General features: G+C 51.7%; 1 protein-coding gene across 1 annotated transcript in view; it reads right to left on the bottom strand.

The window, feature by feature from the left end:
• LOC138503959 (choline kinase alpha-like) overlaps positions 1 to 13,584 on the bottom strand; it is a 233,403-nt gene that overhangs the window by 73,246 nt on the left and 146,573 nt on the right. The window contains exon 11 of the mRNA XM_069624094.1: positions 1,765 to 1,846. Within this exon, the coding sequence (XP_069480195.1) occupies positions 1,765 to 1,846 (82 nt within the window). The remainder of the gene's footprint in view (positions 1 to 1,764; positions 1,847 to 13,584) is intronic.

A 13,584-nucleotide genomic window follows, 5' to 3' on the forward strand; every position in this document is an offset into this window, starting at 1 on the left:
CTTCTTCTGTTAAAGATACTGTCCTGCTCCCTGTAAAACTTACTGGAGCTTTGCTTGCTGATGCTGTCTTGCTGGGGGCTGCAGATCACTATCTCACACCCTTCCAGTGCTCCCATAGAGATACATTGAGGTTGACAACCCATTTTACTCTCTCTTGCCTTAGGACACTGGTCCTTGAGGCAACTCCACAAGGAAACCTGTAGGCCTCTTTGGCTTGAAAAACCTAACTTTACTTACCTGTAAACCCAGAAGAGATCCTGCTGAACTCTTGCCACTTTAGCACCTTAAACACTGTATCCTGCTCAGCACAACCTCTGGTGGCCTAGTGCCCCCTTATCACAGACTCCCATAAGGGTTGGACTCTTAAGGATAGGTTGAAACTAAGTTATTTGTTGTTGTATAAACCTTTAGTTAACTTAGAGTGTTTAGGTAACATACAATATACACAAATGACAATACAATAGGTTATTTAAAGTTTTCATAAGCTGGAAATGTTTGCATATGTTTCAGGTGGTTTTATTTAGAGATGTGTTACTGTATAGTTTATTTTGTACTATACCTATGGTCTATTACCTTAACAATCTTGCAATTGTGTTCTACATGTGTAACCTGATAATATTCAAAAGTGTGCCTTATTCTATACATTAAATCACCACTTGTTATATAACTAAGTGCATGTTTGTTTTCTTGAATAAGTATGCTTAGACTTCCTTGTACCATCTTACAGCCCTCCTCACAGACTAAGCTTGGCTGCTCAGCCATTCTGCACAAACATTTTGTGGTTCAGGCCAAACCCTGCACATCCAAGGTGGGGGTTTCTAAGTTCTGTCACAGGCAGTAACTTGTGTAAAACTCCCTAACACTGACAAATACCATGAAGATTGGTGGACTCAGCCTCTGCCATAGTTTTAGTCAGCTCAACTGCCCCTCTGTATGCCAAAGCATGCGTTTTGTTATGCAGTCTCCCTTTTTAATATGATTTACTATGGCAATGTACAACCCAATTACTTCATTTTTCTGTAGCTCTTTCTGTCCTCCACTGTACAGACCTCAGATACCAGTTGAGCATTGCCTAAGTGTTACAAAACTGCATAAAGAAGCCAAAGAATAGTGTTTTGTACCTTCCATTTGAACTTGAAATGTGTTGAACATCGATTGAATAAGGATTTAGGGCCTCAATGCGAGTCAGGTAGTAGTTCCAAAGTGGTCTACCACCAGCACTCCGGCCTGCAGATTTTCCACAAGATTATAATTTATTTTTTATATATCGCTTTAATCTAAAGCACTTTACATAGGACATATTTACATCCATTACTATTTTTACCCAATCGAAATAGGTACTCATTTATCGACCCCGGAAGGATGAAAGGCTGAGTTGGCCTTGCCGGAATTTGAACCTGCGACCTGCAGGTCAAATACATATCACAGCAACAATTGTTTAACCCACTGAGCCATCTTATGAGTGGAATAGTGGCATTGTTAGGCCACATTTTATAAGTCTATAGGACACCACAGGGATTTCGTTGCATTTAGTAATTCAGCCGCAGTAACTTCAGCGATTTTTTTCAAGTTCAGTTGGAGGATTTAACACAAGCTATATGCTAAAGGTAAATCTTGGACTTCAGCTGTGAGGTCAGAATTCAAAAGTGCAGGAATCTGGATCTAAATCCGCTACTGCCACTGTACTGCCATTTCCCCCCGACCGCATGCCCTTCATTTTTTATAAAGATAAACAAGACAGGTAAGGATTAGTCCTACACTTACCAGGTATCCAAATTCAATAGTGGAAATCCTGGCCTGCACGATGGACCACAGGGCCCAGAAGAAATGGGATGCAAGAGCAAACCTACCATTAATAAAACAAAAATATACATGTTAAAAGAAAAAGAAAGAAATCCACACCAGACATTACACAGAGTGAAGTACGAGTTCTAAGCATGAGGTCTACTTCATGTAAATAATGAACATCTGAAAAATTAAGTTCATGGTTATTCAGGTTCTCTTAGTCCATACTCTCCAATAAAAACTGGGTCAGGAAAAGCAGACTAAAGAAAGCTTTGACATGTAGGGATCCCACATGTGTACAGACCCCTTCATGCACTAGTTCCACCTCCCTCGTATATATGTGTCACCACATACATTTTTCCTCCATTCTGCAGAGTGGTAGAAGCACAGTGTATGCTTGCTGGGGATAGCCAGGTGGATGCTGCAAATTAGAAAGCCCACGCAAGAACTAAGGAATAGGGAGAGCAAGGACTAAGGAACCTCAATGACCATACATGCATGTAACTCAATTTTTTTCAACCTGCTCTACCCTCTTTCCCTGCAATGCCTCTACTCAATGTTGTAAGCCTTGGAATTGTTTGAAATGATCAATCTGGGGATGGAGGCCTTCCCCTCTATTACTTGGCTGCAGTGGGTAACAAACAAGGAACAAGTTACTTACCTGTAACTGTTGTTCTCCAGCATGGGTCTGGCATGGATTCACATGCTCATGAATATTCCCCGTCGTCAGGCTGGGAATCCTCGGTAAAGAAAAAACCAGTATCAGTTTCGTTTCTGATCTGTCTTTCGTAGTAATAACCAATCACTGGTCTCTGCGTCATACTGACCACAGCCAATGACTGCCCTCTACCTAAGCACCGCCTCTGGCAGCCATCTTCAGATTTGGAAGCACGTGAAGTGGCAGTATGACCAAGTGAAGAGCCGCAGAGGGGTAGGCGGGAGGGTTCGCATGTGAATCCATGCCAGACCCATGCTGGAGAACAACAGTTACAGGTAAGTAACTTGTTCCTTCTCCAGCATGGGGTCTGGCATGGATTCACATGCTCATGAATAAAGAATACATAGCAGTACACACATGCACAACCACGGGAGGTGGCAAAGGCTCAACATTAAGCATCACATCAACTCAACATTAAGCATCTTACCTCCTCACCAGGCTCACCTCAGGCGAACAGGTTGCGCAGCACTGCTTGGCCGACCCTGGACTCCCGGTCGACGCAGTAGAATTTCGTGAAGGTGTGCGTCGACCTCCACGTAGCAGCCCTGCATATGTCCAGCAGGGGCACACCAGATAGGAACGCCGTGGTAGCTGCGATCGCTCTGGTGGAATGGGCTCTCGGACGGCCAGGCAGCGGTCGGTTTGCCAACCGGTGACAGTACATGATACAGCCGGAGAGCCATCTGGAGATGGAAGCCTTCGAGAGAGCCTTCCCCTGATTGACAGGTCCAAAGTTCACAAAGAGTTGTGACGTCTTCCGAAAACCTTTCGTGCGGTCCACGTAGAACTTCAGCGCTCTAGCTACATCCAGCGAGTGCAAAGTCCTCTCAGCCGGCGACGAAGGCGACGGGAAGAACACAGGTAACACCAAGGGTTCGTTGAGATGAAAGTCCGACGGTACCTTGGGCATGAAGGATGGGTGCGTCCTGAGCACTACCCTCGTGTCGTGGAAAGTCAAGTACGGGGCCTTGCAGGAAAGGGCCTGGATCTCTCCCACTCGTCGTGCGGAGGTGATGGCCACGAGAAAAGCTGTTTTCCACGATAGAAACTTCAACGGGGCCGAGTGCAGAGGCTCGAACGGAGGTCCCATGAGTTTGGTCAGCACCACGTTGAGCTCCCACGCCGGGGCCGGAGCCTTCACCGGCGGGAACGATCTGAACAGTCCCTTCATGAACTCTTTCACCAGACGATGAGACCACAAGGACGTCCGGCCCGTGGTTCTGGTGTATCGGGAGATCGCAGCAAGATGAATCTTGATGGACGCGTGTGCCAGACCAGCTTTGGCCAGCGTCAGCAGGTACGGCAGCACTTGGGGAGCCGTAATCCGTAGAGGGTTAATCTTCTGTGCGTGGCACCAGACAGAGAACCTCTTCCATTTGTGTCCGTAGCATTTAAGAGTCGAGGACGCCCTGGCCTTTGCAAGAACCTCTCTGCAATCGGCCGGTATGTCGTATCCTCCAAACTCTAGCGCTGCAGGAGCCAGGCCTGCAAGTTCAGCGACTTCGGGTCGTGGTGGAGGATGGCGCCTCCTTCCCTGGAGAGTAGATCCGCGTCCGCCGGCAGCTTGATTGGCGGGGACGCCGACAAGTCCAGAAGGTCCGGGAACCATATCTGCCTCGGCCACGCAGGTGCGACGAGGATCATCCTGCACCGTGACCTCTTGAGCTGGTTGACGAGCCGGATTAGCAGAGGCAAGGGAGGGAACGCGTAGAGGAACAGGCCTTCCCAGGGGAACGAGAAAGCATCGCCCATGCTCCTCGTCTGGGGAAACCTGCTGGCGAACCTCCGGCACTTGGTGTTCGTCGCCGTCGCGAACAGGTCGATCTGGGGTGTGCCCCACCGTCGGAAGAGGCGATCCACCAGATCCTGCCGTAGTTCCCACTCGTGGCACGAGCGCAGCTCCCTGCTGAGTGAGTCGGCGATGGTGTTTTTTATCCCTGCCAGATGAAACGGCACCAGAAGAATCCCTTGGGCGACGGCCCAATGCCACAGGTCCTGCGCCTCCTTGGACAGCGCTGGGGACCTGGTTCCGCCCTGTTTCCTGATGTAAAACATGGTGGTGGTGTTGTCGGTGAAGATCCTCACCACCTTGCCCTTGAGGGACGGAAGGAAGGACCTGAGGGCCCAAAACACTGCACGGAGCTCCAGGACGTTGATATGCAGGGACTTCTCCGTCGGGAGCCAGAGTCCCCTTGCGTGCAGATTTTCGGTGTGCGCTCCCCACCCTTCTAGGGAGGCATCCGTGGTCACAGTCACCTGGTGGGCTGGGGTCTGGAAGTCCATGCCCGCCGTCAGATGCGCGCGGGTGCCCCACCACCGTATCGCTCGTCGGAAACTCTCGTCGAGCTTGATCCTTTCCTCGAAGCTGCCCGTCGTCTGGATCCAGCGCGCATCCAGGAACTCTTGCAACGGGCGCATCCGGAGCCTGCACATGGGAATGAGGTAGATGCAGGAAGACATCATCCCGAGGAGGGACTTGATGGACCTCACCTTGGCCGCGTCGGCCACCAACATCCGTTGCACCTTGCCCAAGATGGTCCTGGTCCTCTCCTCCGACGGGGAGGCCAGAAGGGACACTGTGTCGAGCCTCGCTCCCAGAAACAGTGCGACTTGCGCGGGCACCAGGTGGGATTTGGCGTAGTTCACGGAGAATCCCAGGTCCGTGAGGAGTTGGACGGTCCTTGCCGTGTGGACCACGGCGAGCTCCCTCGTCTTGGCGCGGATGAGCCAGTCGTCCAGGTAGGGGTAGACGTGAATCCCCTCGCGGCGCAGCTGCGCCGCCACCGGTGCGAGGCACTTGGTGAAAACCCTGGGTGCCGACCGTAGTCCGAAGGGAAGGGCTTTGAACTGGTAATGACGCCCTTGGACCACGAATCTGAGGAATTTTCGGTGCCCCTTTAGGATGGGAATGTGGAAGTAGGCATCCTCCAAATCCAACGACGATAGGAAGTCTCCTTCCTTTACCTCCAGGAGAAGTTGAGGGACGTGAAGTTCTTTCCTGGCCACGGGGGGGACGCGCGGGCACCTTCTTTGAAACTCGAGCGCGTGGCCCCGGGCCAGGGCGTCCAGCACCCAACGGTCGGTGGAGATGGACTCCCACACGCTGACGAAGCCCGCCAGCCGGCCTCCCACCGGGGTGCTTCGGTGGGGGCCCGACCCCACGGCCGGTTCAATCCTGCTTGGACGCGGCCTTGCCGCCTTGGCCTCCTTGGCGACGACGGCGGGGTCCGCCAGACTTGCCTCGTCCTCTGTAGGCCTCTTGCGACGACGAGCGGGCCGCTTGACGGTAGGAAGCGAAACCGCCGCCGGAACCTTTGGAGGCGCCCTTGCCTCCGCCGCTCCGAAAGGGCGTCCGCCGTTGCTGCAGTACTCCAAGGGCCCGGGCCGTCTCAGTATCCGCCTTGATGGCCTGAAGGGAATCGTCCACTGTCTTCCCAAACAGGTTGTTCCCGTCGAAGGGCATGTCCAGGACCCTGGTCTGGACGTCCTGCCGAAAGTCCGTAGCCTTGAGCCATCCGCGACGTCGAAGGCAAACGCCGTTGCCCATCTGGCGGAACCCAGTGTCGGCGATGTCCGTCGCCACGGTGATGGCGTGGTCCGAGGCCACCTCACCTTCCTGCAGGATCTCAAGGGCCTCCGCCCTCTTGTCGTCCGGCAGAAAATCCAGCAGGGGAGCTATCTTGTACCAGAGCTCCCTGTCGTAGCGGGCCACGATAGCCAAGGCGTTGGCCGCTTTAATCGTCGTCGCCGCCGACGAGATGACTCTGCGTCCCATGGCATCCAATTTCTTTCCCTCGCCGTCCGGCGGGGAAGTCGACGTGGAGGCCGCACCCCCCCCGCTTTCTTCCTGGCTGCCGCGGAGACGACGGAGTCCGGGGTAGGCTGCGCCCGGAGGCATAGGGGGGCCGAGTCCGGGACCCGGTACTTTTTCTCGTACCGGTCTCTTTTCGCTGGCGTCGTGGAAGGGTTCTTGAGGAGGGAAAGGCCCTCATCCCAAATGTCGTCCAACAGAGGCACTGCGAGGACCGTCTTCCTCTTGGCCTCGCGCCGTTGGTAAAGGAAGCCTTCCTTTTTCTTCTCCTCAGGGCAGAGTTGGAAAAGCTCGGATGCCCTGGCGATCATTGAGTGGAACGATCCAATCTCGTCGGGCGGAGAAGCCCTGGTGGGAGGCGACGACGGAAAATCCTCGTCGTATGCCTCGTCGTCCGTACCCGTCGCTGCCGTGTCAGTCCCCGTATCATCCCCTCGGGTGGACGGGGAGGAGGGCTGGACAGGGCGCGACGGTTGAAAAGGAGGCGGTGGATGGATCCTTCTTTTCTTGGTAGGGGGAACACCAGAAGGTCCCGGTTCTGGATCCCCCGACGGGAGAGGTTCCTCCGTCGGTAACGGTAGTCTCGTCCTTATCTCGGAGCATAAGGACTGTATAGCCAACAAAATGGCCGCTGAGTTGTCTTGCGGCGCTGGCAGAGGGGAATCCGACGGGCGAGCAGGGGCCCCGTCGGTATCCTCGACGATGTCGTCGTCGTCACCTGCGTCGGGGCCCATTCCGACGGGCTGGTCTTGTTCCACGCCTAGGCCGTGGCTTAAGACCTCGATCAGTTCCTCTTCTGAGGTTGAGGCCGAATCTACGACGACGCCCTGCCCCCCCTTCTTCCCCACGGAGGGTTTCACGGGGGTCCTATCGATGGGCACGAAAGAAGACTCCCTCCGAGGAGGCAGGGAGATTCTGGGCCCCGAGGCCGCCACCACTGGTGCAGCCTCCACAGGCTGGGCCAGGGCCGCCGCGACCGTTTCGATAGAGGGCTTGGTCGAATGGATCAAGGCCTTCACCACCTTAGGTGCGCTCACCGCCTTATCCTTGAGGGAGGGGGCACTGCCACGCTCCTCCTCTGCCTTAGAGCTCGACCGGGGTCTCTCCAGGAGCTTCGCCGGGTGCTCGGCCTTCCTCTTACCCGACCCAGAGCGTTGGCTCGTGGTTGATGGTGCCGGGGAGGGTGCGCCCTGCCTGGCGCCCGTAGAGCCCGACCGTTCGGCGCTCCCGGTGCCAGCGGACTTGCGGTGCTTGGCCTTATGTTGGGCCCCCGTCGCCGGGGCGCCCTCAAAGGTCTTAGAAGACCGCTCAGATTTCTTCTTCTTCTCGCCAGACGGGCTCTTACCCTCCAGCCAGCTGGCGAGACGTTGATGGCGGTCCTTCATGGTCCGTTCCGACATGTTGCCGCAAAACGCACAGTCCTTCTCCACGTGCGTCTTGTCCCCATGAAGGCAGTAAAGGCAGAAAGAGTGTTCGTCCTCCTTGAAGACGTTCTGCAGCTGGCATCCAGGGCAGGCCCTGAACAGCTTTCCGGGCGTCGAGCTTCCCTTCTCCTGGGCCATCTCCGAGACCGGGCCTGAGAAGCTTCTGGAGTCCTCCGAAGTGTAGCTCGACGAAATCTTCACCCTTGAGGGGCACAGATGAATCCGACACGGGTCCCCGTTGATCGGATGTAGGATCGGTGGAGCTTGAGGCTCTTTTGACCGAAAGAATCGAAGTTTTTGTGAAAAAGCGCGAAAAAATAGCACTAACGCTCGAGAGCAATAGCACGAGGATCCCAACACATGAACGTGCGGTAAAAATCTGAAGATGGCTGCCAGAGGCGGTGCTTAGGTAGAGGGCAGTCATTGGCTGTGGTCAGTATGACGCAGAGACCAGTGATTGGTTATTACTACGAAAGACAGATCAGAAACGAAACTGATACTGGTTTTTTCTTTACCGAGGATTCCCAGCCTGACGACGGGGAATATTCATGAGCATGTGAATCCATGCCAGACCCCATGCTGGAGAAGTGATGTTAACATCGGAAAGACTTAATTCTATGTGAAACTAAAAAGCACTGGCTACGTCCAGGTTGTGAAGTGTTTCTTCCTGGGTGAGCCATTAGGCTTGGGGTGGATGATGCATCTCCTGGTTTTAAGTAGATGTCAAAGACTACTACTGTCCAATAGTTTAGTCTGGGTGATGGGAATGGGGTGCAAATGGGGACTGGTTTATTTATTTTGTCAATTGTAAAGCGCACCAAATTCTGAGGCATCAAGGCGCTGGTTATAGTAAGCGCAACTTTGTGCATCATAAAACAATAGTACAGACGGAGATCATGACATGAGCAGTTGAGAACTTAGGACCACTGATTCATTGTGCAGTGATTGGGCTGGTAGTGGGTTATAAGTCTTGCAAGAAGAGCCACATTTTGAGGCATTTACGGAAGGTCCAGAATGACGTTTCTGATCTTAATGGAAGCAGAAGGGCATTTCAGTGCTTTGCGGCTATTACAGGAAGTTGCAAACCTCTGCTCTTTGCAATTTGAATCGCTGAAATGCCACAAACCGCTCCATGATGTAGGGCTCGGAGGAAGTAGACTAATGAGCCAACAGGCTCTCTAGTCCATCAGCCTAAAGTAACTTAATCCATAAAATAGCCCTCAGGGGACTCCAAAGAAAGGGAGACGGGACCCTACAAAGATGAGAGTCCAAGAATAAAGAATACCGGAGATCAGTGTGAGGGTACTAAGAGTCTGGCTGAAGGAAATAATCTGGGGACAGAAGCGATGGGCACCTTTCCGGAGAATGAAATTGGGAAAACACCCCAATGATCTTCTCACCAACAGAACAAACACTGTGCCCCATTGCCCACACAGCAAGAGGAGTCTATCCCCCCCCACTAGCCTGTCACCTTTTAATGAGGTGTTCAACAATGTTCCCAAATGCTGTACTGCCGTTCAAACCTACAGTAGATCAACATCAAAGCCATCACTGTAATACATCGGTTTCAACAAGGCCTAGATATAAAAAGGCTCCACATACGCAATGGAAGTTATGGGCAGAAACTGAAGCCAATGAACCACAAAACAACTGAGGACTAATGCAGGGGATTGCCTGGCTGGCATGTGTTCGCAAAATTCAGGCCAGCCACAAGGACTGGCTGATAATGGCTGCAGTACCTCTTTTGTGGGAGGAAGCAAACAGGGCCCTGCAGCCCAGAATATCAAAGCCTTCAGGAACTGCTCCGACATAAGGAATGGCCAGCAAGCAACTGCACAGCACACACAGAGGAACATGGAGAAGGGCACTCTTCTCACCACACCTTCCCTACTCAGGGGTGTGGTGCCCTGCTCACCCTCCTAATACACTTACTCTCACTAGTCTCACCCCCCCCACTTCTCTACTGCACCAACACCCATCTCCATTACCCCTATTCTCTTCCAGCACCCACTCCATTATCACACTATTACACTCACTCCCCTACTGTCTCCCACTGTGCCCTCATTACTACCCCTCCTTCTCCCAAAAACACACTAATAAAATAGTACCACTCTCACTACCAATACCTCACCAGCACCAATCTCTGCCACACACTTCTCAGCACTCCACTCTGCTGTCTGTCCTCCCTCTGGTATTTCGGAGCATGCCTCCGGACCTTCCTTCATTACCATGATTTCTTTGAAACATGCTTCTCTTCCAACAGGAAGGCTAAAAATTCAGGAGCAAGCATCTTGCTACAGAAGCGGAGGATCCACAGAGTTCCTAGGATGCACTCAGAACAGTGATGGCTGCAGTGAAGTAGCCCAGGACAGAGCTTGTCAGACTACCACTTGGTCCAGGGACACGCCCTAAGGCCCAAAGCACTAATCCTCAAGCAGAGATCGAGACTGGTTCCCACAGTCCAGGGATTAAAGCACCGACAAGGGTCTTCTTGAGATCAGGAAGATGAGCAGGGCTGCACCAGGACTTCACTGGAGCTGGTCAACAGCATGAGTCGTCCTTGGGTCGTCAGCAGGTTGCTCTTCTTTGTAGGGGGGGTCGTGGCTCCAATGATGATCTATGGAATGGATTTGAAGCTCATCCAGGTCCACCAATGGTAAGCATCTGCACCATTCAAACTGGCAGTTTCTAGCCAATCATGGATAGCCAATGGCCACATAGTCAGCCCAGCAACAGATAATCAGGCACCTGGATGTAGACAGGGACCAGACAGTCCCTAATCCCACCTCTGGCCACACAGACTGTTTAAGCCAGCAAAAGCAGCAGCTTTCCACAGGAAAAGGCATTCCATATAAAGCAATTTTGGCCCCGAGAGGGCAGGAAGGCCAAAAAACAATATGATCAAAGGACAGGCAAATATCTCATGGCATGGCCATCTCAAAGTGCTAGCCACTATCAGTGACCGTTTGCTGTAAATGCAAAGGTACACTAGTAAAATTCAAAACACGAAAAACATACACTGCCACTAGCCCATCCGGGTAACATTGCATTTGCCACCCAAATGTTCCACAAGAAAAAGATTAGGACACAAAGTATCCTAAACACAGATGTGTGCACTTGTAAAAAATACAAGAAATCCATAAATAAACAATCTGTTAGCACCGATAGTCTTATGGACTGATCGGTCTTCCCATAAAACTGAGTACAAAGCAAGTTAAGTAATTTATTTATTTTTAAATTTGTTTATTGGCATTTCTTATTGTTACAGACATGTCATATCAGAATTACATACCAATAACAATGTTTGAATACAACACATAACCAAACAATACAATTAAACTGCTGTGTTCTCTGGTGTGTAGCTCTTGTTCTAGTTAGGTAAGTGCGGTGGGCATCTGGGGGGCCCTAGTGGGATGCCAGGGAGTGAAGGGAGGGGGGAGAGGAGGGAGGTGGAGAGGCGTGGATTGTCTATATGCCGCTCTACCCAGGTAAACTATCCTGAGGATGGGGCGTTGGCGGTCCACAGTGTTTGTTCAAGGCGGTTTATCGTCTGAAGGGTGAAGCAAATCTCGTGTTAGGGTTTCCCATGCATCCAGCGCCGTGCTTGCGTCTGGGGATCGGAGGACACCGTCCTCCCAGGCCGGAGTTTCTGCTTCTACCCATTGTTTCATTTCCCTGTGCCATGTTAAGTGTTGTGCGCCATTCACCCGCTTCCAGGCCATTGCAATGGTTCTTTTTGTTAGCACGCAAGCCATGACCATTAGTTTAGTTACAGCTTTTATCTTGGCTAGACGGGGATATGTGCCCAACAGGTATTCTTTAGGAGACCAGTCGTATCTGGTCATGCCAGCTGACCTGCATGTTTACTCAACTCTAGCCCAGAGGTGATGTACCCTGGGGCAACTCCAGAACATGTGCCATAGGTCTGCGTTTTCAGATTTACACCACGTGCATCTGTGGGGGACCTGCTTGTTGAACTGGGCTATTCTGTGTGGAGTCATATGTGCGATATAGCACGTTAAATTGTATCAGCCTAAACCTGGCATTCCTGGATACTTCATTGGGGAACGCCAAGGTCCTCTCCCATTCTTTGTCTGTGATCTCCTGTCCTATATCCTGTTCCCATCTAGTTTTCAGATCTGCACTGCGGGGGTTAGGTCTGCCTATTAGCTGTATATCTGGGATATCACTCTCCAGCTGTCCCCCAGGTTGTACAGCAATGTCATAAGGGGGTGTGCCTCAGATTCTTCAGGCCATTGAAACCACTTCATACGTGCAGTGCACTTGGCTCGTTGGTACCATAAGAATTGTCTGCACGGCATACCGTCTGCCACCTGTAGCGATATTAAAGTTGCCTTCGTTGTACAAGTCCCCCCCCCCCCCCCCCCCCCCCAAGTGTAGACCCCATTCCTTTCCCAGAATCTGATCTGTGCTAGATTTGCATAAGTCTGAAATCATCAGGACCGCAGGGGAGTATGAGTGTTTTAGGTGTAGGAGTGCCCTGGTTCTAAGCCATATTTGCCGACCTAGGACCACCAACATGGGTGGGTTACTTAGGCATAACTGTGGTGCCCAGACGAGTTCTTTCATGTGTAGGGGACTAATTAGATGCTGAAGCAGTCCGGTTTCTGCTGTGGTATCATCGGACAACCATCTGGCCACAAAACTTAGTTCTGCGGCCAGGTAATACCGTTCCAAATCAGGGAGTTGTATGCCGCCTGCCCTGTAAGGCAATGTTAGTGTGGACAACGCTAACCTCTGCCTGCTGGTCCCCCACAGAAAGCCTTTGAAAATAGTTGCAAGTATGCGAAAGAATGAGGGTTTAATGTAATAGTAGACGTTTTGAAAGTGGTAGAGAAATATGGGGAGGACTATCATTTTGATGATCAACACCCTGCCCATTACTGATGGGGGGGAGCTTGGACCAGAAGCCAATTGACTTGCGCAAGGTTTTCAGTGCGGCTGCTGTATTGTGTTTGTGCATCAGCTCTGGGGAATGCATCACAGTGACGCCTAGGTATCTGAATGAGGTTGGTTGCCACCGAACTCCCACCACCGGTAGATCCTCCATATTCATACCCTTAAGGCCTGCTAGCCGGAAAAGGCAAGATTTTTGTCTACTAAACCGTATGCCTGAGATAGCGGAAAAATTGTCTAGAACCTCCAACATGCAGGGCACATTTAAATGGGGGTCTCTGACGTAAAGGAGTACATCGTCCGCATAGAGCGATATTATGTGGTACTCCCCGCCAAGCCGAATGCCAGCATCGAAGAATTGCTTCCTGAAGTAGATTGCAATTGGTTCCAGACCCAATATTTACAGCATAGGGGACAGTGGGCAGCCCTGTCTAGTACCCCTGCGAATGTCCCATATCGAACACACAAGCATGCCAGACTTCACTCTTGCTTTGGGATTGGTGTATAGAATTTTCACCCACTTAATAAAGTTGGCCCCAAACCCAAATTCCCTGAGCGTGGCCAGTAACCATTCCCAATAGATTGAGTCAAACGCTTTTATAGCGTCTAATGATAGTAACGCGTAAGGGCCCTCATGCTGGTCAGTTTGGGCTATGATGTGCTGGAGCCTGCGAAGTTTTGCCGTAGTGTTGCGGCCGGGTATGAAGCCATTTTGATCGTTATGTACTAACCCACCGATCTGTCTCGAGAGCCTGGAAGCCAGAATCGTAGTCAATATCTTGACATCATATTTAAGCACTGCAAGTGGGCGATAGGAGTCACATGCATCGGCTGGTTTTCTGGGTTCGAGCATCGGGATGAGCGTTTCCCTCATGCTCTCTGGCAGAATCCCTAGTTCGTTTGCTTCCTGAAATAGCTTGCAAAGTAAT

This window comes from Ambystoma mexicanum, chromosome 11 (assembly GCF_040938575.1).
Source record: "Ambystoma mexicanum isolate Mex_15411 chromosome 11, UKY_AmexF1_1, whole genome shotgun sequence".
NCBI lineage: Eukaryota > Metazoa > Chordata > Amphibia > Caudata > Ambystomatidae > Ambystoma > Ambystoma mexicanum.